This window comes from Muscardinus avellanarius (assembly GCF_963383645.1).
Source record: "Muscardinus avellanarius genome assembly, chromosome: 14".
In the NCBI taxonomy this organism is placed as follows: Eukaryota; Metazoa; Chordata; class Mammalia; order Rodentia; family Gliridae; genus Muscardinus; species Muscardinus avellanarius.
Window position 1 is genome coordinate 4,457,191 of NC_137800.1, and position 26,079 is coordinate 4,483,269.

At 46.6% G+C, this 26,079-nt stretch overlaps 2 protein-coding genes across 3 annotated transcripts in view; one reads left to right on the plus strand and one right to left on the minus strand.

The window, feature by feature from the left end:
- MCPH1 (microcephalin 1) overlaps positions 1-26,079 on the plus strand; it is a gene marked incomplete at both ends in the record, with an annotated part of 174,063 nt that overhangs the window by 60,025 nt on the left and 87,959 nt on the right. Inside the window, one exon of the mRNA XM_080710905.1 lies at positions 10,058-10,135. Coding sequence (XP_080567031.1) covers positions 10,058-10,135 — 78 coding nt within the window. The remainder of the gene's footprint in view (positions 1-10,057; positions 10,136-26,079) is intronic.
- Positions 12,891-26,079, minus strand: part of ANGPT2 (angiopoietin 2) — a gene marked incomplete at both ends in the record, with an annotated part of 51,311 nt that continues 38,122 nt past the window's right edge. For both annotated transcript variants that reach the window (XM_080709799.1, XM_080709798.1), the window contains 4 exons: positions 12,891-13,051; positions 15,938-16,068; positions 19,886-20,052; positions 20,765-20,866. In XM_080709799.1, coding sequence (XP_080565925.1) covers positions 12,891-13,051; positions 15,938-16,068; positions 19,886-20,052; positions 20,765-20,866 — 561 coding nt within the window. The remainder of the gene's footprint in view (positions 13,052-15,937; positions 16,069-19,885; positions 20,053-20,764; positions 20,867-26,079) is intronic.

Genomic DNA, 26,079 nt, shown 5'->3' on the forward strand with positions numbered 1-26,079 from the left:
ACACACACACACACACAAACACTGTCAGAGGAGCAAACATGAGTTTAGTCAGCCTATGTACAAGTCCCCTCTGTAAATTCAGCTTTGGTGACAATGTTGGCTTTTAAAGAGCATTCCTATTTTTTTTTAAAAATGCTGATTTTAGAAAACTGTTGTACTTTTTTCAGAATTACAATTCACATCATTCTGCTACTGGATACTTTTTATATCTGCTCCACACAGTGCATTTCTCCTAAAATCTATTTTGCAGAAAATGAGCTTTATGGAAAACCTCTTAAGCTTTCCCTTCCTCGAGAATGAGAAGTCTGTAACTCAAGGTGATTTTAACAGAAATAACCACTTGCTATAGGCTCATGATGAGTTGTTTTTAATCAGTTTTGTATCTTGAAAAGAATGTTTCTCTGCCTAAATGGTAAAATTTTGCATACCTGATAATCATCAAGGACCTCCATTCAGATAGTAACAGATAGTGGCACACTTAGGGGCCTTAGCTTTGACGTGTGAGTCCCACTGTGCGCTCTTGGTCTCGCACACTTATGGGCCTCAGCTTTGACGTGTGAGTCCCACTGTGCGCTCTTGGTCTTGGTCAGAGCAGATGCTTTGTTCTACCAGATGAGGCCTTGCTCTTCCTCATTATAGACCCTCAGGGAGCAGAGACAGACATCTCCACTGAACATTATATGACTCCTTTTTACTTGGGGTTTATTGGGTAACAACAAATGAGAAAGAATACTACACGAAACTTAATTTTTCTAACAGTTTTTTTTTCTTTTTAGGTATTTCTAATATCCTGTTCATTCTTTATAGTAGCGAATATATATTTCAATTATTAAATTAAAAACAGTATTTTTATAGTATTCCTCAGAGGCCATGGTCCTGTCCTCGGCACATAAGAGAAGGTGGCAAAGATGAAAGCAGGGCTGGGTGTGGTGGCTCATGCTTGTAATCCCAGCATTCCAGAGGAGGAGACCCGAGGATGAGGTTCATGGACAGCCTCAGTTATTTAGTGAGGCCCTTCCCAACTCAGTGAGACCCTGTTTCAAAAACTAAAAAGACTTAAAAATAGGACCAGGGGTGTAGCTCAGAGGTAGAATGTCCCTAGGTTCTATCTCCAGTATCACAAAAAAGAAAAAGATAAAGCAGGACCTCCTCAGTCGTCGGTGCAGGCCCTGTGAGGGCGCAGTCTTTACTGAAGTGGCCCCAGGACCCGAGTTCAGACATGGAACTCAGAACTGGGATTATAAATGAATAAAAGAGTCGGTAGATGGCTTATTTCTTTTATAAATCTCAGAATTTCCTCTTGCCACTAATGAAGTATTGTACATTATTCCAAATTACAAAAGTGACTATGTAGTTCCAATATTACTTGGTAAAATTTATTAAAATAACCTGATGTTTGTTTTAAAAACAAAACAAAATGTAATTCAAATGATGGAAAGAGCAACAGAAACCTGTGATTCTCTTAGCAGCCATACTGTTTGGCTGTCTGCGGGTTCTAATCATTTCTGCTTGGTTTTTGTACAGCGAGGTGGTGTTTCTGCTATTCATTTTAGTTACATTGGAATTTGTTATATTTACTCCTTTGTTTTCATTTTGATAAGGAAGGTACGTGCTTATGTTATTTATAAGCACGTTTGGGCTTCACACTTGGGAACACTGGTGAAATGCCGGGGTGCTCTAGGCGCTGCTCAGCAGTATTTAAAATGTGGCTGTGGCCAAGCAGCTAAATCCCAGAGTCTGAGAATAACCCGTTTTCATTTTTAGAAACCAGAAAGAATTGGGTAAAATACAAAGTAAATCTCACCTAAATACCCGTACGCAAAAGAGTGAGCTTTTCCACGGGTCTTTTCAAGCGCGGATGTCAACGTGCGGCTTGTCCCGCGCTCCATCTGGTATCGGTTAATATCTTAAAAAGGGAGAGTCCTAACTACTTATTTTTAGTACTTTACGGCTTATCTTCTCTCTGTTAAGTAGATTGTGTAAACTTTAGCTTCTTGCCACTTTATGAGACAGAGCAGTGCTGTCTAAGCTTTGCTGGCACATGAATCGCCCGGGCATGCTGGTTAAGAGGCAGATTCCCCAGGTCGAGTCCAGAGCTGCTTCCGGTGCTGCAGGCTCCCAGGTGATGTCCACGTGCCGGATGGAGCCAAGGACTTCTAGAGACACTTGAATGGTCGTTGTCATGTAGAAAACCTTGAAGCCCTGGAGCTATTTTGTCAGGGATTTATGTGTATTCAAAGTGCATTTAGTCAGCACCATGATCGTGGAAACCTGGCTTGAATGCTTTTAGTTAGTTGCTGGTGGTCTCAACAGTGCTTGAAAATGATGGGCCCTGAATTTGAATATACATCTTCTACAGTCTGTAGCCCCGTATCTCTAGTACCTACTTCCAGAGATTGCCTGGAGAATATTATCTTCTCAAGTGTGAGCTTGGTGAAGTCAGTCTGTGACTACATACCTTCTTGTGTGTTTTCAAAGATCAGTGGTCACAGTGGATGTTAATTCAAACAGTATTGCTTTCTGACCGAATGACCTTGAGTGCCTTGTTTAAATTTCATAGGAAACAAAATTAAGATTTGTATTTGAATTGTAATGAATTACAGATTAATTTTAGTAATATGTACTTTTATAATGGATCTTTCTTTCCATGAATAAATGATATTTTTCTGCTTAATCATAGAATTTGAATTCAGATCTTCCACAATCTTGTCTCTAGTATCTATTCCAAAGATCACCTGGAGAATATTATGTTGTACAGTGTGAGCGGTGTGTAGTCAGTCTGTGATTACACACCTCCTTGAGTATTTTCAAAGATAAGTGGTGAATACAGTGGACGTGAATTCAAACAGTGTGAACGAACTACTAGCTGAATGGCTTTGAGAACCTTGTTTAAACTCTAAGCCCGAGTTTCCTTATCTGAAAGAAGATGAAAAGACAATTGAAATAAAGTGCTAGTAAGTACTCAAAGAATGCTAAATACTAATATTACTCAACAAAGTATTTCTGACACCTGTCGCTACTCTTCATTAAAATCATAACTTGAATCAACCTTGACAGCATTATACTAAATGAAAGAAGACAGACACAAAAGGTCACTCGTACGTGTCCTCTCAGCGACATCTCCGGGACAAGGAGATCTTGGAGAGGCCAAGCTCATTAGTAGTTACCTGACGGTCTGGTCAGCATTCTTATAGCTGTAATCAAAAGGACTGACCACATAAGTAGGGGAAAGACTGTTTATTTTCTTATGGTTTCCGGCTCAGTCCATGTGAGGCTGGGGACCGAGGATCTCACAGCATGCTGGCAGGAGGCAGAAAGGGAGAGCAGGAGGCAGCGCTCCTCACTCTGTGGAGCCCGGAAGCTACGGAGAGGGAGCACGGAGAGGGGGCGCCATATGTAACCCCAAAGCCACGACCCCAGGGAGCACACCGCCAGCCACACCTGGCAGGCCCCTAGCACCACCCAGATAACCCATTACAGTGGGTTTATCCACTGCTGGGGTTACGACCTCCAGACTCGATTATATCAGCACCAAACATTAAGAAGTGAGCTCGTAAGGGGACAGTTTGTGTCGAGCTGTAGGAAACACAGTAGAGGAGAGACCGGGAGCAGTCATGTGTTCAGGGTTGGTGAAGGAGCTTTGAGACCAGGAGGCTGCGCTCTGTGGCATTGTGCATGTGCTAGCTGCCGCTCAGTTGTACACTTTTTTTTTCCCCTGGGGATTGAGCCCAGGAACATTCTGGCATCTGTCTACACTCACAGCTCTTTTTATCTCTTATTTCTATTTTGAAATAGAGTCTCACTAAAATACAGCAGGACTCGCTAAGTTGCTGACTCTGGCCTCAAACCTCCCATCCTCCTGTCCTATGCCTCCCAAGTATCTGGATCATAGGCGAGTGCCACCCGGCTGAATTGTGCACTCAGAACAGTTAATTGTAGATTTAACAAGTGTCCCTTTAAAAGTATGTTAAAATTTACAATACTAAATCAGGCATTATATCTACTAAATAGGCTTGTATTTTTAAAAAAGGCTTTATGGAGTTGTCAGAAGCGTTTCTTGATGTTATGCGATGCGTTGCAAATGCAGAGGAAAGGCTTATTTTGGAAGAAATAGTTTTCCCTTGAAAGTCCGCCATTTCAAGCTGGGCTTTTTGGAAGCCTGGGCCTCCTCTGTTTTCTGGCTCTCTAAGTGCTCAGGAAATAAGTAGCCACTTATTCTGTTATGAAAAATTATACCATTGGCCTGGCCAACCTTTTCTCCTGAAGATTAGTATAACCTAGAAATAACTTCATTTCGGCACTGTTCCACTAAGTATACAGTTGCGTTAGTTTGCAGTGATGTACTACGCATTCATGTCAGAAAATCTAAGTTGCTCTCGTCACACCCATAAAGAGATGCGGGTTGATCTGATTTCAACCCAGTTGCCTGGATCTATGCATTTAACTAGTACATTAATTATACTGTCTTATTCTTTTTTTTTTTTTTTTCAGTACTGGGGACAGAGCCCAGGAGCATTCTACCCCTTTCCTACCTTTGAGCTACACTCCCAGCCCTATTATTATTTTTTATTTTGAAACAGGGTCTGACTGAGTTACAAAGGGCCTCACAAAGTAGCTGAGGCTGGCCGCAAACCATGACCCTCCTGTCACGGCCTCTTCACTGTCTTATTCTTTTTTTAGAAAAAAAAAAAAAAAAAACAATACACGTGCTAACAAATCCTATTAAGTTCTGTTTCAGAGAAATCACTCTAATAAATGAGGCAAATCTATAAAATCCGGTGGGAAAAAATAATTATATTTTTATAAATTTGTTGACTTAAAATAGTAAAAGATTGATACATTCCTTCTGTCACTGTTACAACAGAGCAGAAGTTTGCAGGTGCCGAAGCGCCTCTGGCCTCTCACGTGGGCTGGTGACGGGGTTTCTTAGCACAGTTGGTGAGGGAGGACAAAGAGGGCAGAAGAAGTGGGGAAGACCGCCCACCACTGCGCGGTGGCGAGTGGAGACAGCAGGGAGGTGGACGGCAACGTCACCTTCTGATGAAGAAGAAAGTAAAGTTAGCTGGAACCAGACAAAATTAGCTAGATCCCCTGGGCTGAATCTGTGGCGCACATGTCTATCAATGTTTTAATTAATTAGCCAGTACTTCATGCAAGTCTCCTGTGCGAAGACTTGCTGAGAGCCCGCTTGCGCGCCTTCCCAGAGGAGACCCGCGTCTTCTCAGAGCACAGCCGAGTTGCACGCTCTGGAGACCCTGCCCAGACCAGAGGCTGGCTGGCAGATTACTTACAGTATTAGAACCGCAGCAATTTTGCTTATCAGAAGTTGTGAATGTTCATGCACGTTTTCAAGATGATCCGTAATTCTTCCCAGAGAATGGACCTTGCTGTTGACCTCCTGCGGAGGACTCGCCCGTGGCTGTATGCTGTCTTTTCCTGTGCACAGTGCTTCATCTATACAATAAGCTGTCATTTTTAACGTGTGTGTGTCCCCATGCGTGTGTATGTGTGCACGCACACATACGTGAACAAGTGAACACTGTGGGTGGTGAGCCATTTACTATCCTGGGATTCTCTGGCATTTCTTTGTGCGTGTGTGTGTGTGTGTGTGTGTGTGTGTGTATGGCACTGGGGATGGAACCCAGGGGCATTCTATCTCCGAGCTACACTCCCAGCCTTATTTTTTATTCTTTATTTTGAAACAGAGTCTCTCTGAGTTGCAACAGGCCTCACTAAGCAGCTGAGGCTGTCCTCGAACTGCGATCCTCCTGTCTCAGCCTCCCAATGCTGGGATTATAAGCGTGCACCCCCACACCCAGCTCTGCTGTGTCCTGGCTGTGCACGCTCCTCCAGGCGGGTTCCCTGCAGCTCACAGGCAGCGTCTTGGGTTCCCATGACCTGCTCCCCGGACGCCCTCTCAGGGGCTGGGTCCCCGTCTCCAGCTGGCTGCTGTTCGCCATTGGGTATAAAGCCGTACTCCGTGCAAAAGCAGCTGAGCCGAGCAGCTGGTTGGCCCAGCCGCGGAGCCCGAGTCATCTGCTGTGGATGGCGATGAGTGAGCGGGGCGGGAGGCCCCCCAGGCGTTAGCACGTGTGCCCCTGTTTGCCCTGGGCTGGCAAGCGTCCCCAGAAGGGATGGGCCAGGTCCTGCCGTCCCTGACGGTGCCCCGTGCTGGATGGCGCTGGGGCTTCTTACTTCTCTCAGAAGAACCATTCCGACTGAACTTCCATCCTGTTCCAGAAGACGGTGGGGCTGAGGCGGGAGCGGCTCCTTCTTACCCGCTCTGCACCCCGGGTTTCAGCAGCATGGAGGGCGGCCGGTTTCCCAGACTCCCCGGGGACTCTCAGGGGGAGTCGGAGGCTGCTGCGCCTTCCTTCTACATACCCTGGGGCTCCGGCCTTGCCCATCAGTGACCACCCACCCACTCTCCAGCTTCCAGAATGCTGTCGCATTTTACTTCCTCTGGGCTCTCTCCCTTCCCTTTAATTCCACCATCTTAGTTGAATATTAGAAAATTCGAAAATGAAAGAAATGAGTCCATGCTCATTTTGCCTTATTAACCATGAGTTGCCTTCATTTTCTTGCTTTTTTTATGATATTTAGAATGGAACCCAGGGGTATTCCACCTCTGAGCGACAGCCCTGCCCTAGGATTTTTTTTTTTCCTTTTGAAACAGACTTGCTGAGTTGCTGAGGCTGGCCTCAAAACTGTGACCCTCCCGTCTCAGCCTCCCAAGTGCTGGTGTTGCAGGCGTGCACCACTGTGCCCAACTCACACTTATTTTCTTCCTTGCACACGTCCTTCACTTGCACTTCCTAGCTGCACTGTTTTCCAGCTCTAGTTCACACCTCTTTGTCCAAGTAGAATAATTAAAGTATTGCAACAAGAAAAGACCGTTTATATTCTGCATGATAGGCAATGTTTATATTATGGAAAGTAGTCTCTTTAGTAGCTGCTCATCTAAGAATAAAACCAGAAAATGGTTTCTATCTAAATTCATCTGAAAATTTTGGGTTTTATGAGTGTTAATTTTAAAATGCCAAAAGTGCCATTTTCGTTGCCTACTGTGCTAGACAGAAGACGGCTTGGATTTGTGTTGTGCTGGGCACTGAAATCACTTTAAGGGCTAAAAACCTAAGCGTCGATCCTCTGATTTATGCAGCCTCAGTCCCAGCTCCCCTCAGCGAACTGCTTATTTCTGTTTTCTCACGTTGTGTCGGCAGTGCCCTGGGTCAGTCTTCGGATTTGAGTTCCCTCATAGCCCATTCTGCTCTTGCCAAGGACAAGAGTAGAATTTCCCTATTTTGGACTCTGGTAAGGCAAAGTCAGTTTTGCTGGTGGCGATACTAGAGCGGTGTTAACACGCATTTCTGACTTCGTGGTTTTAGCACGATCACAGGAGCCTTCCCTGCTATTTCTGAATAGTATTAATTTCTGGGATGCCTATATGAATTAAATTTATCAATTTCGCCACCAAAATTCCGCCGTGGCTGCCTTAAGGTTTTGTTTTGTTAACATTAGGAAGGAACAAATTCAACAATCCTAAGTTTTCTCCGTGAGGTTTAAATCCGACTGGCATTTTAACGTGGCTCGTGTTTGAACTCGAGGCCCAGGGCATTTTCAAGGCTGGCTCCCTGGCGTCTCGAACCACCTCTGTCTGTTTCCCAGGACCATAAGACTCTCCTTTGCCCCATCGCTGAAACAACCACATTTTGAATTTTTTGTACATTTTATTTCCAGGGCTAATTATAGCAGTTTGTAGAGACCTATGCATTATTGATAGTATCTCTGTAAATGGTAACATATACTGATTCAGAAAAGTAAGATAAATACAACTTAAAAGTGTGTGTGCGTGTGTGTGTGTGTGTGTGCGCGCACACGCATGTTTGTGTGTTTTACCACCCATCAAGAGCCAAATAGAAATGTGATTTCCAGGTAAAGTTACCAGTTATCCAATACCTTCTTTATTGAATTTATTAAGATAAGTCTCTTTTTTGCAAATATTGTTTGGCAATAAAAATGAGGGGAAAACAAAAAAAGAGAGAGAGATTTAAATGACAAAATACTCCTGTATGCAGAGATCTAACGAGATTAAGAAGTTGGTCCTGGACAAAGTTCCGCGATCTCGCTGTCTCCCGTCGCTGTGACGACGGGTTCTTCCTCACTGCGCCCCATTCCCAGTCCTCGCCTTGGGCCATCTTCCTCGGAGCTGCTTCTCCCATCGCATCGGCTTGTCTTCGGCGTTCATGCCCTGTGCCACTTTTGCCAGGGGCTGTACAGCTCAGCACAGGGCTAAAAATGAGCAGTCCCCACACCTCACCACCCAGACTCTTCTGACCACTTTCCCAAAGCACCATCCACTTCTAGCCAAAATAAATACATAGCCCCTCTCCCCAGCTCCCGGTGTCATTCTCTTCGCCTGATGAGCTGTCACGCGTCATTAAGACCCAGCCTGAGATGCCAGCTCCTCTGGGGCCTGCGCTTGGTTCTCCTGGAGGGAGCCCGCTGGCTGCTCCTCAGCTGCCCTGCTCAGCTGGGGGAAGCCATGTGTGTTTTACCCCCCTGCCTCCTGCAGGGTGGATGCCTGGGGCTGGGGCTGTTCTTCCACGACCCACCTTGGAGTATTGTGTGTATTATTCACAGATGAATGGGTCGTGTAGTTGTTGAATACGTAAGTGCTTCTGTTTAAGTGAGAACCAGGTCACTGCTGAGAGCTGCATTCAGCTTCTGTTTCCTGTTTTGTTGTGTATTCCAGTATTATACCCACTTTTTCTGAGAAAAAAATATATCACCATCTCTCACTGAATAAGTACTAGCTTTAACATAGAAAGAAGGAATTATTTAAGAAAGAAGAAATTATTTAAGAATGATCTTCTATAAGGTGGCAGTGAACCTTAGGAACTACCAAAAAAAAAAAAAAACAAACAGAGCCCTCATTCCTGACTGTTCAGAAAAAAGCGCTTAACCTTTAAGTAGCAACTCTACGCGGGAAAGGATATAGCCCCTGAATGTCAGAAGTAAAAATACAACTGAAAACAAATATGAGCATGAAATTCAGCTTGATTATTTTAGCTATTAAATTCTACTGATGTGCAGAAACAGATTTCAATAAACTAGAGATAGTTGCAGAATCTCAAACCTTGAATTAAAAGTGAAAATATTGCTTTCATCAATTCAGAATGTATCAATTCTAATAATAATGGTGATGGTGATGAAATGCTACTGCTGCTGATGATGATGGACACAAGCAAGCATTGTTATAAGACATTTTACTCTCCCGAGCCCTAGGAAGGATCTTCTCCTGATAGCTAGTCCTGAAAATATCACCCAGTGCTAAAAACAAAGTCACAAGCCAGAGGGATTGCTTTTGAAATTTGGGCTGAGCTGGGTGTAGTGGCACACATTTGTAATCCCAGTGCTTGGGAGGCTGAGACTGGAGGCCAGCCTAACCCACTTAATGAGGACCTCCACGGCTTAGTGAGACCCTATTTCAAAATAAAGAATAAAAAATTTGGCTGGGAGTGTTGCTCAGACGTAGAATGCCCCTGGGTTAAATACCCAGCATCACACAAAACAAGAGAAAGTAATTGGGCTTGCGATATATCTTATCTGAATTAGTTTGGTCATTGAGTTATTCACTCACCTAAGTGCTGTTGGGTCTCATGTTTGCTAGGTAAACATTATGGCTGACCCACTCCCCTCCAGCCCCAACTTGTCTTTTAATTATTGAAATCATGGAATATTTATGGAGTATTTTTTGTACATGACTCCATACATTTGCAATGTGGAATTTAAAAAATGTACAGTGTTACATTATGTTTAAAAATAGGAAGATGGTTAAGTATTTGGCTCACACCAGTATCCTGAGCCAGATTTCTAGTCAAGTGTTAATTACTCATAACCTGCATGCATGAAACCATATATTTTGGATCTGTGAAGTGTAACTCTACTGTTCATGTTTGTTTGGATTTTGCTGTACTCAGAATGACTCCTGGCTATTGCCCACTAAGACCTAATAAATCTGTAATAAATGTTCTGCTTTTTGTGTCCCTTGTAGGTACTATGGTCCCTGGAAATGGGTCACTGGATTTCTGAGGAACCTTTTGAGCTTTTGAACTACTTCCCCGCAGCTCCTGTAAGTTAAATGTTGCCTTGTTATGGTACATGCAATTTGGTGTTCTTAGTAATTATTAGTCATAAACTCAACTTACTAAGACAAGAGAATTATGCTCAAAGAGATATTGTCTCCAAAGAACTCAATACGTTTTAATGTATTTGTGAAATGATAGTGAGAATGTAAACATATTCTGCAAAATGGTACTGAGAAATGGTTTCAAGAAATTTTCATTTTGGCAGCCCTCATGATTGAGGGGAAAAAATGAAAAGGAAAACTCCCAGATCCTTAGGAAGGTAGCATTTGAACATTTGATTTTGCTTACCATTTAAAAAATTGTTGCTTTTACTATTAATGGAGATAGAACTGATAGGTATAAAAATTGTGGCTTGCTAGCGTTAGGATGTGATATTTATACTTTGTTGTTTTTTTCTCCTGAACTCCATCTCAGCTTTAATCGAGTTGGTAATTTAGAGCTTGCTTAGAAGCAGGATTGTACAGAATTTGGGTCTCATTTGCCAAAACACTGGTTACGAAAGCTTATTCTTTCAGAAGAGTTGTACCTGACAGAGGAGTGGTGGTCTCGTCTGCCTGTTGTGTTGTGGTGTTGAGCAAGCCCCCTGATTTTAACAGCGAGAGGCTGGGCTTGGCTCTCCAGTCCCGGCAGCTATCTGAATTGTTGCTTTGCTTTGTTTTCATTTTTAAGAATACTGTTTTGATTTTCTTTCAACTTTGTAAGTGTTTTCTTAAGGAGAGAAAAAAATTCCTCCCAGAAGGACTGTTTGTTTGAATGCTGTGTAAGGAATTGAAGTGTAAAGTGAAAACACAGATTCTTCCCTTTCTGTCATGACATTATATATAACTCACAGCGACAGAGTGCGGTTTGTCTTTGCAGTTCATTTTTCCTGCCTGCTTGGGAAATTGATATAAATGAATTATGACATTGCCAGCTTTTCCGTATTATCATTTCCCCACTTTGCTGTCCGCCCTTGTGCTCACTGAAATACGAGAAGGTTATTGTTGTCTTTTGAAGCTGTGAAATTCTCTTATTATCATATGTTTTTTAGCTTGATACATAGTCATGATACCACTGATGAATTTTTAAAGCCCTCGGAAATGTAGTAATAGAAACAGCTCTGAGACAAGAAGGTTCTTCGCATAATAAATTGCTGGAAAGTGACAGGGGTAAACAGAGCCCGGACCCTCCAGAGTCAGAGGCTGACTCACACGTGTAGCAAACCAGGAGGGTTCTAGACCTAGGTCTGTCTGTAGGGGTGAACTAGAGAAGAAAAGCAGAATAAAGACAAAATCGCAGGAGAGCAGTACGAAGTAGATAGCCAGGCAGGAAGGGCTGGCTCCAGGCTTGTCTCAACTCCCTAGTAGTTAACCAAAAATGAATAAATGAGCCGGGCACCGGGCTTTCCCTCCCTTCCTCCCCATAATCCCAGTACTTGGAGGCTGAGACAGTAGGATCTCTGGTTCAAGGCTGCCCTGGCAACTTAGTGAGACCCTGTTTCAAAATTAAATAAGGCTGGGGTATAGCTCAGAGGTATTCGCTGTACTATGAAAACTTTAAAAGGATCGAAAACTATAGGACTTAAGGTTTTACGGCCCTGATAATAAAACATTTGAGTAGACAGTGAACATCAGAATTTGTATTTTCATTCAAAGACACTTTTTTTTCAGTTTGCTGATGAACAAAAGAAAAAAAATTTGCCAATGCAAATTATTTTTTCTTTAAATAAACTTGGAAGTAAGTCTTGAGAAGTATAGCTTTATAAATGTTTTCAATGGAATACTTTCCCAACCACAAATTAAATTTTAGCTTAGTTTTCTAAAATGTATCTTACACTAAGAAAAAGTAGATGCTTGTATTAGAACACTGAAAAGATACTAAAACACAAGAAGGTAGTAAAGTAAAATGCATTATTTTCTTCATTAAAAACAAACCTTTTCTTGTCATGAGACACAAGTATTTTGCAACCAAATTACAAAATTGCAACTATCATCATACAAGTTAAACATAATCATTTCACCTAATAAGTTACATTTAATTACTAAAATACCTTCATATTTAACAGCCAGGCAGAAAAAAATAGTACAATCTTCATATAAACTAAAACAGCATACACTTCTATCAGTAAGTTCAGAGATCCGGAAGAGTTCACCATAAGAACTTGAAATATGTATTTGAGCATTAACTTAAAACTAAGTTGTCAACAGATATGTAAATATGCTGTTTTCCAAATGAAAATGTAAAGCACTTAAGAGCACTATGTTTTTCCAAATATTAAGCTGCTAATAACCAATTCTTGGAAAATCCCTGAATGTGGAGAATATTTTTATGGCTTAGAGAATTTTATCTTTTCATTGTGATAGTGCTGCTGAATTCAGAACATATGGATATTTACACCATCTATAAACAGTCTTAGAGGAATCAGTTCCAAGATTATCTGTACTGTACAACGTTAAGTGTCCTGTTTTCCAGTTATCTACTGATGAACTCGTACCCAGCGTTCTTGGTGTAACAGCAGGGTGTCAGTGGTCAGGCTAACTCTCAGTCTGGGTCCGTCTCCACGCAGGTGCTCTGCCAGCCGCAGGCCAGGCCTCTGCTTGCTCTGGGTTTTGCTCTGGGTCACCGTGATGCAGGTTTAAGTGACGAAGCTCCTGGGCTGTAGTCTGGAGCGCAGCCTGAGGTAAGGGAGGAGAGGGTGTGTCCGTCAGGCTTCTGGCATTGGAATGGCACAATGTCGTCTTCCCAGGCGTGCACAGGAGTTTAGAAACCCACTGGTCGGATCATCAAGGTGGTGGCCTTGAGCGAGTAGCCGGAGCCCTTCCAGTAGTACCACTTGATACCGTTGAACTTATTCGTATTCTGCCTTTGTGGATAGTACATTCCGTTCAAGTTGGACGGACCACATGCATCAAACCACCAGCCTGTGAAAGTAAAGCACAGAAGGAATCAGGGACCAGGCAGAGCCAGCTGTGTGCTCAGAGGCAGGACACTCGGCTGAGCCGGTAGCCGTGTGCCGTGCCTTCGAGCCAGCGTGTGCAGATCGCCCTGGGCAGAGCAGGACCTGTGTTGGCAGCAGTGTGGTCCCCGTCCACACCCACGGAGGCACAGTTCCACCATATTCAGAGTTCTGACTACATTTCTATCCTGCTATACAGAAAGCCCCGCCATCCCCTGGCATCCTGATTTGGTAGCGACCTAGCATGAATGAAAGCCGGGCTAAAAAGGAATTTTAAGGACTGTTGGTGAGCTCTCTTCAGGCCAGGATTACTTCCCACATGAAAGATCTAGGTTCCTCCCCCAAAAGGTGTTTGGGTTGAAATAAAGCCCATATGTTAAGTGCCAGGAGGAACCAGATAAAAAGGCCGCGCATGCCAGCGTGGTGTGCTTGGTACGCTGCAGCTGGGCAGGAAGGGGCACCCGGCACGCCAGGGTGGGCGAAGACCCCCCCAGCATGGTCCCCGGGCGCAGCCAGGTGTCAGGGCATGCAGCAGGGATGAACTCCTTGAGTTCACCGCTGTTCATCTGAATAAATACCAAAGGCCTTGTGCGGGAGGGAGCAGGCTGTATGAAATCATGTACATTAGTTTCTAAAGTACAGAAAACCATAGATATATTGATGTCGCCATACTTAGTAAAAATGGAGTGAATGAACTTCAATTTTAGGGCCACCCCAGTGGCAGGTAGGGAATGGTATCGATAGAGAAGCTTTGGCCATAACTCTAAGATTTTATTATGTAAAAATTCTGGTGTGGCCGGGCGTGGTGGCGCACGCTTGTAATCCCCGCGCTTGGGAGGCGGAGACAGGAGGATCGCGCGGGTTCGAAGTCGGCCGTGCTGGCTTAAGAGACCCTGTTTCCAAATAAAAATATAAAATAGGTGTCTGGGAGTGTAGCCCAGAGGTAAAAGGGTTTCCAGGAACCCCAGTACCACCAAAAAAAAAAAAATTCTGGTGTGAAAAACACCTGTGTGGTGCCTGCACGTTCGAGCGCACATGCCAGTTGCCTCCCCACCGCCTGACCTCTCCCCTGACGTCAGCCCTGTGACTCAGTGAGTCAGACTGAAGTGGATGTGTGAGGAGCTGTGTGTGCCGCCCAGAATCCTCGGGACGTTCAGGAACTCGAGGCCACAGACCTGTCCTCCCCGGTCGCTCCCCCAGTTCCCTTCTCAGCCCCTAAATCCTGACCTGGGTGAATAAGTGCATTGTTCCTTTGGTTATGAGCACAGCTCTCCTACTTTCCTGAGCAGCCCGTGGCCCACGGGTGGTCTGGAAAGTTCCCGCTCCTCCAGCAGCTGGGGTCCAGCCCGGGGGATGGCAGGCCATGGGAACGGTGGGCCGTGGGAATGGGCAGCCGTGGGGAACGGCAGACCGTGGGTACGGCCGGCCGGAAGGGGAGAATAGGTTTGTTTCCCCAGCCTGGACCCACCCTCCTCTCCCTCCTTGGCTTTAAAGAGGATTGTTGTGGTGGAAGGAGGGAGACAAGCAGCTTTTTTACAAAATCTGTATGAAAGCTTTCTCTCTTTAAGATAATATGGCAAAGGGCCAAGACTGTGTCACCAAGCGGCAGCAGCGTTGCTTCTTTAGTGGGGCCTAATTCTTTCAGTAGTAAAGACATGAAATTGAAAGTTATGGAAGCCGTTGCCGTTCACTGTATTTCCTTAAGTGAATCCTCCTCTTGACTGTCAGGTTCTTAGCTGAGTGCAGGTGCTGGGAGCTGAGGCCTTCGTTCCTAAGTCCCTTGTATGCACAGGACACGCTGGCCAGAGGCTGGCCTTGCTTTTCCTGGGTGAGCAATGCAGCAGGTTGACACATTCAGTTCCCATTCTTCACAAATTTAGCCCTGCCAGTTTCTGTCTGTTTGCACTGCTGGAAGAGTTATTGTTGCTATTTTAAATCTTTTTGTGTTTTTAAGCACTAACTTGATACTTTTTTCTGTACGTGTGTGTGTGTGTGTGTGTGTGTGTGTGTGTGTGTGTGTGTGTTACTAGGGGTTGAACCCAGAGGCACTCTCCCTCTGAGCTATACTCCACTCCTGTTTTATTCTTAATATTGAGACAGGGTCTCACTAAGTTATGGAGGGCCTCACAAGTTCCGGAGTCTGGGCACGAACCTGCATCCTCCTGTCTCAGCCTCCCAAGTACTAGGATTAGAAGTGTGCGCCACCATGCCTGGCTGTATTGTCAGGCGTTTTTCTTATCGCGGTCACTCCTTACTGGCTCCCAGGGCTCGATTTCCAAACCTTCTGATATCGGAAGGGTGCTGGCAGCAGGTCCCAAGCTGCCGCAGCCTTCTGAATGGTTCCTGTTTTCATTCTTAAAGCAATCTGACATGAAGGGCGGGAAACGAGGAGGCCTGATCTAAAGTGGACATTCATTTCAGTCTGATGTCCTAGAGGAAGCTGACTAATTTTTGTGTGTTTATAAGTGCCTGCTGTGTACTAGTGAAATCCTTACCAAAAAGAGGCAACTGAAAAATCCCTTGTTGGAACATTAAGCTATTTAAAGGAAGGGAAATGGGCATGAATTATCTCTCCACACTGACACAGCGAGCAGACCCAGGAGAGCCTGGCACACCGTGGGCCCCGCCCCGGCCAGGGCGGGTCCTGAGGAGACAGAGCCAGTTCCAGCCCCGCTGCACAGACTCACTTCCAACGCTCTAAAAAATCGAAAAATGAGTCTGGATCAGGCTAGTATCCCTATTTCTGAGATTTGGACGTTGGCTCTGGTCGCGGTTTTTGGTCCCAAGTGCCAGCTTTCACACTAGGAAACGGCTCTGGCCGGCAGATAGGAAGAGAGGGCAGTCCGCCTACCTCCGGTCAGCATCTGTGAGCACTTGCAGATGCATTTGTCGTTGTCCGCGTCCTTTGTGCTGAAATCATTTCCTGGCTGGCTGATGCTGCTGATTTTGCCGGCAGTGCCTGAAAGTCCTTTAAGGTGAATCCTGTAAGCATGCAAAGGAAAAAATAAACGAGGTAATGGCTCGGGTTGTTGATTGACCGTAGTGGAAAGTTTTTCCTGGTGAAGAATTCCATTCTACAGAAGCGCGCGCTGCGCTGGCCGTGCACTTGGGTGCCCACTCCGGAGAAAGCATTTTGCACTGGTGTAAACAGGAACCCACTTATCATCAAATCCTTTGGCAGAGGGGGATGTTTTCACCAAACTCCAACACATATCACTTGCACAAGAATCAGCAGGGACTGCGGGGCCTGACACTTTCTTTTCCTGCTGCTCTCAGATATAAACAGAAGACGGGGGGACTACAGCACAGAGGGGCTTCCCCCAGACCCCATCATCCCTCAGATGGAGAGGAGGCCCAGGCAACTGGACAGCCTCAAACTCTAGGCTTTTAGCAGGGTCAGGGTGGCGGGGAACGAGACAGGAGCAGACAAGGAGCAGTCGTTGAGTGTGGAATAGAAATGGACAGAACCGTGTGGAGTAAGTCCCTTAGACTGCTGTCTCGTGTCTGTATGGTTCTGTAATGAATCTGTTCAGCCTCCAGAAAGAAAGAAGCGTCACACTAAGATGCTACATGGAAGCCCATACTTTCCGAGCAGTGCAGAAGCCTGGCTTACATCACCCAGTGCTGGGCCAACAAGGAGAACCTAGGACCAGGGAGAAGAATTGTGATTTTTTTTTTTTTTTTCTTTTTGGTGGTACTGGGGTTCCTGGAAGCCCTTCTACCTCCAGGCTACACTCCCAGACCTATTTTTTAATTTTTTTTTTGTTTTTTTTGTTTTTTGGTGGTACTGGGGTTCCTGGAAGCCCTTCTACCTCCGGGCTACACTCCCAGACCTATTTTTGCATTTTTATTTGGAAACAGGGTCTCCTAAGCCAGCGCGCGGGGCTAGCTTCGAACCTGCGTGATCCTCCTGTCTCTGCCTCCCAAGTGCAGGGATTACAAGCGTGCGCCACCACGCCCGGCTAAAAATTGTGATTTTTAAATCGTGATTTTTTTAAATTTCCCACAACTCTGCTGGAGCTGCTGCTACTAAAAGCCTACGGGCCGGTGGTTGGGGGCAGCCCAGAGCTCGCTTTCCGCGATGGGGACCGTGGCGTCTCTGCGCTGGTACATGGAATGTCGGGCTCAGAGCCCGGCTAGCTGAGTCCCAGGTCCTGGTAGAGATTCAGGCCCAGGCCGGGCAGAGCCTGCCCTGGCAGCAGGAGCACTGAGCTTTAGGACCCCCGAGTTACGCTCAACCTTGAACGCAGTATGATTTTTCAAGAATTCATGTCGGAACAAAGTGCGGGGAAGACAGGCGGGGTTCACTGGGCCCAGGCACGTGGTTGGCGTGAGCCCTGAGGGCGCCGGCGTTGGCAGCCTGGAGCAAGGCACGCTCCTTGTCTTAGGTAGGAAGGCATCGAGGTCCAGAGATGGGAGCCTGGCCAAAGCCTGAGCTCAGACAATATAGAGCCAGAGTTTGACCGGGCGCACCAGACTCCTGTTGCCGGCACCCTGGCACACGGCTTGCAGAGGTGTTTGTTGTAAAAAGATTGGGCAGAAGAGTGTGTCAGGCAGAGTCCCCGAGTATGCGTACTAAGGACTCTTGTGTTGACGACTCACAATTAAAATATTAATGCAGAAGCTCTGCAGACTTCCCCAGGCGCTGAGCAAAGCCAGGACTCCAGCCTGTCCCTACATGTTTCGAGGAGACCGGCCGCTCCATCTCCAGACATTGCCCCAAAGTGCCCATCTGAGGAGTCCTCACGGCTGGAGTTTGAAATCCTTTTCTTTCCAGCTTCCTCCCATCAACCATGGGAGGCCTAAAATGAGCCGCCTCCCTGCCCTGTGCTCCCTTTAACTCTCCTGTCTCCTTTGAACCGTCCCTTCTCGTGGACCTCATTAAATTCTCCCAAAGGCAAGCTCCAGAGGGCAAAAACTACTTCTCATTAGTCTGTTTGAGAGGCTGTGTAACTTTAGATGGCTCCATGGCTCAGTCCTTTAACGTGCTTTCTTTTAAAATTTGGTTATTCTTAAGAACAGTCACACTCTAAAATGGCTCTAAAATTTCTGCAGTTCTGTAGGGCAATGGGGTAAAGATTACACATTGTATAAACTGATGTGTAATTTAATTTAACAATTAAATCTCAGTGTTTGTATAAAACTGCTGGAGTGTTTGTGAGAAGCAATCAATAGTTAAGGTTCAACGTACAGATGGCTCTTGGTTCTATGAAAAAGAATCCTCTCCTATGGGTGCATCTGCCCGTTTTAAAGGATGTGCTTGTCGGTTTTCCAGCATCTGGGGAGTATTTTGGGGGTAGAGGAGACAGCTGCACCTCACAACCAGCATTCGGAAGCATTGTAGTTAAGAAAAGCTTCAATCACATCATAAGTCCTGTCACATCAACATCATCGGGTTTCTTAGGATAGTTTTCATGTACTGTCTGTTATATGTTTCCAAGGATATTAAGCTTTCAACCAGTAACTGTGTTTTTTTAATGGCATATCCAAAAATTGATTGTATTTCTAAAAGAAATATGTTCGAAGAGCCATCTCAGTTTAAAATATTTTTATAATGTCAGCATAGAAGGGTAATGACCCATTTTGTAAAATCTTATACAAATAGTCTAATCCTTAATTTTTTGCTTCTTTTTTTTAAATTTCTCTGTTGTAGATCCCTAACTGCCGCCAGTTGGGAAAATATTTAGCTTGGAGGTAGCGCGGCGAGGCGCACTTGCGCCTCAGAGCACATGGATGCTCTGGTCTCCGTGCAGTTGAGCGGGACCTCCGCGGAGGCTGCATGTCTGTCTTCTCGCTCATCTCGGGGGAGCCTGTGCTCTCTGAGAGACGTGGCAGACTGCTCCACTGGCGTTTTAGAAGTCACATCAATGTTTATCTGTTTTCAAAACATGCTTCTGAGTCTCGATCCCCTGTCTGTAAGGCAGTGTGTGTGTGGCTTTCAGGCTGAGGCCCCTGGACTTGCAGCCAGCTCCCAATGCTGCTCCCGGTGACCTCCCGCGGAAGCGAGCCCGGAGCGCACACGGCTTGCAGGGGCTCTCGTGGGCATTGATGGCGTGGTGCTGGGACTGGGCCGGGCGGCGGCCGCTTCCGGGGCTCACCTGCAGCCTCAGAACAAGGTCCTGCCCGTGCCCCATGAGCCACGCTCTGCGCTTGGGCAGAGCGGTGTCGGGGACAGCATCCGAGGGTGCCTGAGCACTTACACACCAGCCCCTCGGCTGTCCTGTCCCTGCTCCTGCTGTGCTTTAGAATTCTAGTCAGGGTTACACACACCCCTGGAATATTCAAGACTCGCCGCTGCAGGTGGGGACACGACGAACACAGGGCGCTGTGAATCGGAAGTACTCTATTTCAGAGAGCAGAGGAGTTGTGGAACCACCCACCTAATTTTGTTACCATTACACTTGGCAACCAATCCTGACTTTAGGATTGAATTAGATGTGTCTAAGTGTAAAAAAATATATTAATTTGTAATACTTTTTGGAAGAAAACAATGTAGACCCAGGTATCATCTTTTATGGTTCTTCACGTGACATAGTATAATAGGAACATTTACATTTACCTCTTCTACAGGTAATTATGAGCTCTCATTAGCTGTAGGATCTAGCTTTCTCAGATACACAGGAAACAAGGCAAAAAGCCCTTCTCATAGAATTTCCCTTATATTATAAAACCAAGACCGTAACAACTCCAAGAAACGAGACCATTAAGGGAAGTCCGAGTCTCGCTCTGGCTAACGCAGCAGGACTCGGAGTCTCTGAGTACTCGGACGCACCTCCCGTGCGCTGCGCCCTGCACTGACCTGTACTTGAGCTCCTCGCTGGAGAGGAAGAAGTGCTCGTACAGCGAGTGCGCCTCGCTCCCCTCCCAGTCCTTCAGGTGGATCCTGAGTGAGTAGCGCTGCTGATTTGTCAGTTGCGAGACAAACTCATTCCCCAGCCAGTACTCGCCCGCAGGGTCACCGAAGCCCTGCGCCAAGCAGAAAGTCAGTCACCTCGTGGAGTTTCTCCACGCATTTGAAATCCATGGTAATCAGTTTACATTGACTGTCAACAGACGTTATCCCTGAGCTGTGGAATACGGGGTGTTTCATGCCGGAAAATAGATGTGAGGGAGAGAGAGAGAGAGAGAGTGAGTGTGTGTCTGTGTGTGTGATTGAAACCAGGGGCATTCTACCTCCAAGCTATTTTATTTTTGATTAGCAAACAAACAAGGTCTTGTTAAGTTGCTGAGGCTGTCCTCGAACCTGCAATCCTCCTGTCTTAGCCTTGCAAGTGCTGAGATTACAGGTATGCGCCACCATGCCCAGCTCAGAAAACAGAGTTTTAAAAGGTCAATTTTAAGAAACCAAGCTGCTCCTGGAAGACTGTTAGTGTTAGAATAATCGGAATGCCTTGGGGCGGCACGGGACAGCCCCGGTGTGCCGGCGCCTGCCGGGGGCCGAGCTGCCCTGCACAAGCCACGAGCTGTTTCCGTCTCAGTTTAGTTACTGCAGTGGACCAGAGTGTTCTTTAGCGGGGAGACTGAACACCCCTGGGAAATAATCCTTTTCTACACAACAAAGGCCGAGTTCGTGGATTGGTTTTGCTTTTGTGAATGAGGTTCTGAAAACCCTGAAATGTAGTGTTCACAGATGAAGTTTGGTTTTCCCTTTCAGGATGGCTCAACGAGGCTTCCATACCACTTTATATTCTTTCCAGGTCCTCTGAAAATCCACACTGCCATCTTGGCGGTGCTGGATAACCGTCCAGCCCCCTCCGCTGGTCTCCATGTCGCAGTAGGCCTGGGGAGAGAGGGGTGCACAGTTACTGCCTGCCAGACCACCTGCCAGCCTCTGCCATAACAGGGCGGCGAGCGTGCACGCTCCCTGAGGCGAATCACGGGGGCTCTGGGGTAAGGCACGGGGCGGTTCTTGACTCGTAACCTTTATTCTTTTATATGATGTGGAGATTGAACCCAGGGGCTTTCTGCCTCTGCCCTGCACCCTCAGCCCCATTTTATTTTTTCCTTTGAAACAGGGTCTCACTGAGTTGCAAAGGGCCTCACCAGGTAGCTGAGTCTGGCCTCAAAACTGATCCTCCTGTCTCCGCCTACCAAATACTGGATTCCAAGTGTGCACCACCACGCCCAGCTACTTTTCAACAGTGAGTTGAAGGCATATGAAACGCTGATGGGAAATAGACAGGGATGCGACACGATGTGCTGGTGAAATGGACCCTTGCACCACCTGCCCAGGCTACAGCCCCAGCCCAGGAGCCGGCCCAGATGGCCCGCTCTGGGAGCATCATTGTGAGGGGCCCGTGCGGGCAGACAGCCCCGAGCCCGACACCTCAGCTGGGAGAAGCCATCAGTGGACTGCTCACAGCTTCAGAACGCCCCCTCTAGGTGTCATCCCTGTCTACTCCACAGCCACATGAAGGCGCTGCTGTTCACCACGGAGCTCCAAGACTCCCGCTGCCTCCTTGCGCAGCGGAGCCAGCAGGCCTGCCTGTGCCCTGAGCGCCGGCTCCTGGATCCTCCCTGGGCACGAGGGCCTTGAGCTCTGTGCCCTGAGAGCCAGGCTCCTGGGTCCTCCCTGGGCATGAGGGCCTTGAGCTCTATGCCCTGAGAGCCAGGCTCCTGGGTCCTCTCTTGGCACGAGGGCCTTGGGGCACCAGCGTGCCCTGGGGGGTGACCTGGCCCAGCCTCTCTTCCTGGGCACAAGTTCAGATTCTCTGCGCTTTGCTCACCACCCGTGGTATTTTTCTTTCCAGCTCTTCATTTCTGCCTTTAAATGAGTTTAAACTTTGTTCAGAACACAGAATTCTTTCTTGGGCTAAGAGCATGCATGCTCAATTTCAACTCAGCTGGAGTTTTATTATGAAATTAAAACCCCCTGAAAATACAATTACATAAATAGTTCTCAATAATGAGATTATAGCAAGACAGAAAAGTTTTCCAGAAAGTAAGATAGTTTCTCTACAGCATACAAGGTAGGAAATATTAAAGTTAAGGGTCAAAGCCAATTATAAATATTCTCCCTTTGTTGTTTGCCAGGATCTTCTGGAGACTGAGAAAGGCAGTTTGGCCGGGCTGAGCTTCGACGTGAACTGTTCCGTATTTATGAGTTAGGGTCTGAGGGGTGAAGAATAAAAGTGAACCTAGACGGCACCTGGTCCTACTCTCGCTTTAGGCGGCCGCCCAAGTCTCACTGGGAGTGGAACTGCAGAACTGTGCAAATACCCTGTTCTGCGGGCTTCTCTCCATCACTACTGGGTCCCTGTCCATGAAAGTCCTGGGTTCACATTGCTTTCCCCATGCCCTGCTCTTTGGAAAGATAGGTCCCACCAAAGAAACTTAGAGTTATTAACAAGAACATTATTTCCCTAATTTAAATTAATGAGGTGTGAAGCCAGGCATGGTGATGCACACTTGCAATCCCAACATTCAGAAGGCTAAGACAGGAGGATCACGGTTCATGGACAGCCTCAGCTACTTAGGCTCTTTGCAACTCAGTGAGACCCTGTTTCAAAATAAAGCATAAAAAAATAGGGCGGGGGGTGTGGATCGGAGGTAGAATGCCCCTGGGTTCCATCCCCAGTACCACACACACACACAGATTAATGAAGTGTGTAAAATTGCTGTGCTAAAAGACACCCCTTCTTGACATGTTGTGTTGATAGGACTTATCATTGGGAACACCACTGTCTTCCAAGCCCTGGGCCAGAGCCAGACCCTTTGCGTAGATTGTCTGCAATCTCAAGCAACTCTGAATTGTTGAAAGGAGAGAAGATTTAGTTAAAGCTGATTGATTTGATCAGAATCAGCCAGCTATTAAATAGTGTCGAGGATTCGAGTAAGATCTATTTAAGTCCTCTGTAATATTTTTTCCACTACATCATGCTGCCAAGAACAGAGAAACTTGACCCTTTTTTTGTTAATAGGCCAAAGTCCCTCGTCGCAGCTCCAAGTCGGAATGAGTTCATGAACAATACTGCCTCTTATTTGCCTGTGGCCAACCAAGTGGCCAGCGCTGGTCAGTCCTATCAATATGCCTTTTTAACAATCCATTTTGGTAAACTCATTGAGTAAGCTACCCTGGTTTGAGGACCCGGTGTCTACACGTGGAGGTTAATTCTCTGGTGCCCTCTGGAGTACTGGCGGGCTGACAGATCATCTTGGCTCTCGGTGAGCCTCCCCTTGTTCTTGTGAAGAATATTTCATTCTTCGGTATCAAAATTGCAGTTGTGAAGTTAGCGATGTCGAAGGCACGCCGTCTGGTTTAGAGTTTGAGCTAATCTTATGGGAGTCAGGGGCAAGACTCTCAGATGCCGGGAGCCACTGTCGGTGCGTAGAAGGCCTGAGCCGTGACGCTGCTCTCTGGGATTCCATGAGTGACCACCATACGGTTATTAGGCATTTTCTTAAGACTTTGTCCAGATGTTTTTAAAAGCAGAGGATTTATAAAAGCTGAAAAATTGTGATTATTTTGGGCATGAAACTTGCAGAGAGAGCTAGCGTTCAGTTATCCACATGGCCAGGATGCACTTGGGTGAAAAGGATGAAATAGATTATATCAGGATCATCAGAGCAGAAATACTCAGATAATGCCCAAGACCAGTTCCAACCTGGAGTTGCGACTTGAGGTTAGCAGGGCCTCACATGGCTCGGGGTCTGATACAAAGCTTGACTTGAGATTAGCAGGGCCTCGCATGGCTCGGGGTCTGATACAAAGCTTGACTTGAGGTTAGCCGGGCCTCGTGTGGCTAGCGGTCTGATAGAAACCTTGGTCCTTTCCAGCAAAAAGCAAAACCAAAAAAAAAAAAAAAAAGCTCGACTTAAGTGTTATGCTGCCGCTTGAAGCCTTGCTTAAGGGACTGACTAAATGTAAACACGCAGATAGACATCAGGAGTCGGGATCCTGGGGAATGTAGGAAGGAAACCCTTAGGCTTCTGAAAAGAAAAAGCTCCTCTCATGCTCCTGATGAATGCCTTCCTGCAGTGTCTATCTGGTACAAAATACCTAATGACTGTCTTCAAAAATAAAATACAGTTCTTAGCTCTTATGAGCTATGGAATAATTTTTTCTTAGAGTAGATGACCCGAGGCAAAATTGGCTACCCTGCCATGCAGAGAAGTTGTCTTGTGGTCCCTGGGGCAAACCCATCCATCATTCGGAGCCCTCTCTATCCTGGGTGCTGCACTTCTGTTATGACACCCTCCAGGTGTGTGGGAGGAGGGGAAGCATCATCGTCAGGGGACACTTTAGGAGCCCAGGGCCCAACGAGGAGGAAGGACTTGGCCAGAGCCACAGACTGGCAGAGCTGGAATTTAAACCCACATCTGTCTGCCTGTCCCTGCCGAGGTTAGATTGTGAATTACAGAGTCTTAAGCCTGGAAGGGGATTCAGAGGTAACTTAATGTAGACTGTTTATTAGAGAGAGAGACAGAGACAGAGACAGAGGCTTTGAAAGATTATTGTTCCCTGCTGTGTAAATGGGTTTATTTTCATGCAGATGTCTAAAGGGAATATAAATCCAAAGCTTTCTAGCCATGACCCTGGACCTTTTCGTGTTTCACGGCTTCGCTCTGGGGTGACATGGTGCGCATTGGGACACTGTGCCAAGCCAGGGCAGCATTCCACAGGAGAACGAGCCTGAGGACCAGTGCTGTTCCCAGGGTGTGCGTGGGCAGCGTTCATCCATGCTGTACCTGGAGCCTCGGTCCTCCCCTGGGAAGTCGTGTCCCTGCCAGGCCGAGAATGTGCAAATGCCTGATGACAGACAGTAACGTGAGGGGGTTTTCACAGGAACCACATAGCAAAGTATGGAAAGGCTTGGCCTAGCGGTCATGCTTTTGCAGCAGCAGACGGGTTTGTGTGTGTGCGTGTGTGTGTGTGTGTGTGTGTGTGTGTGTGTGTGTGTGTCCTCCCCCGATGCACTGTTTCTAGGCCGCTAGGGACATTAGCTGATTTTCAAGGTTGATTTAAAGCAGCATGAATGAATTAGAAAGATTTCTTTGTAAAGTATTATCTTAAATGGCACAGCACTTATCTTTTAATTCATAATCAAGGTATATATTACTGTTTCAAATTCCACATCTTTAAACACTTAAATGCTTGTGTTTTTCTTTGATACCATGTTAAATACTGGGGATAATTCGGAGTTCAAAAAGATACTACTTCCAGGAGCTTCTAAAATTTCCATTTGGTACAATGTCCAGGGCATTTTCTGTTGTTTGTGTTGGCCCGACGTGTAAGCTGCTTTTCCTTGTAGCTGCAGCCGGGTTTGAGATATCAGTGTATACAGCGTCCAGCGTTGACGAAGGCTGTACAGGATTCTCCTGCTGTGTCCTGCAACCTCATCGAACCTCTAAAGAGAGCCACAGGGAAGTGCTTCCTGCGGAAGTGACTTCCTTTAACACATCTGAGACTCAGAATCTCCCAGAGCAACTTGAGGAGACTGCTCCCTCAGTAATCCGGAGAGTCTGCGGAGGTCGTGCCCAGCTGTGCGCTTGGCCGGCTGGGAAGCGCTGATAGTCCGTTCACTTCCCACATGGCCATAGAACGAACCCCTTGAGGTGAGCTCCCGTATTTGAGATGAAATCACTCTCGAGGCGGTGAACTTTAGGCCTTGCACACTAGTGCACGCTGCAGAACCCCGGGAGTGACCGAGCCAGCCAGCCTTCCAGGTGGAAGCCGTGTTCCTGCCAACGCTGCGGTGCGCTGGCCTGTGGCAACATGTGGCACCTTGGCCGGCGGGGCAGAGCGCAGTGGTAGCCCTGCCAGAGCCCTGGCATGAGGCCGCAGAAGCCCCAAACGCTACTGGGCCGCTGCATTCCGACAGCCCAGCCCAGGCTCAGGTTAAAGAGAGGAAAGCCAGGGTTACTTAAAAAAGGATTTGGCAGCACAGTAAGGATTATTTGGTGTTGGTTTTTGTGAAAGTGGGGTCTCACTGTTTCCCAGGCCGGTCTCCAACGCCTGGGCCCAAAGGATCCTTCCTCCTCAGTAGAAATTGT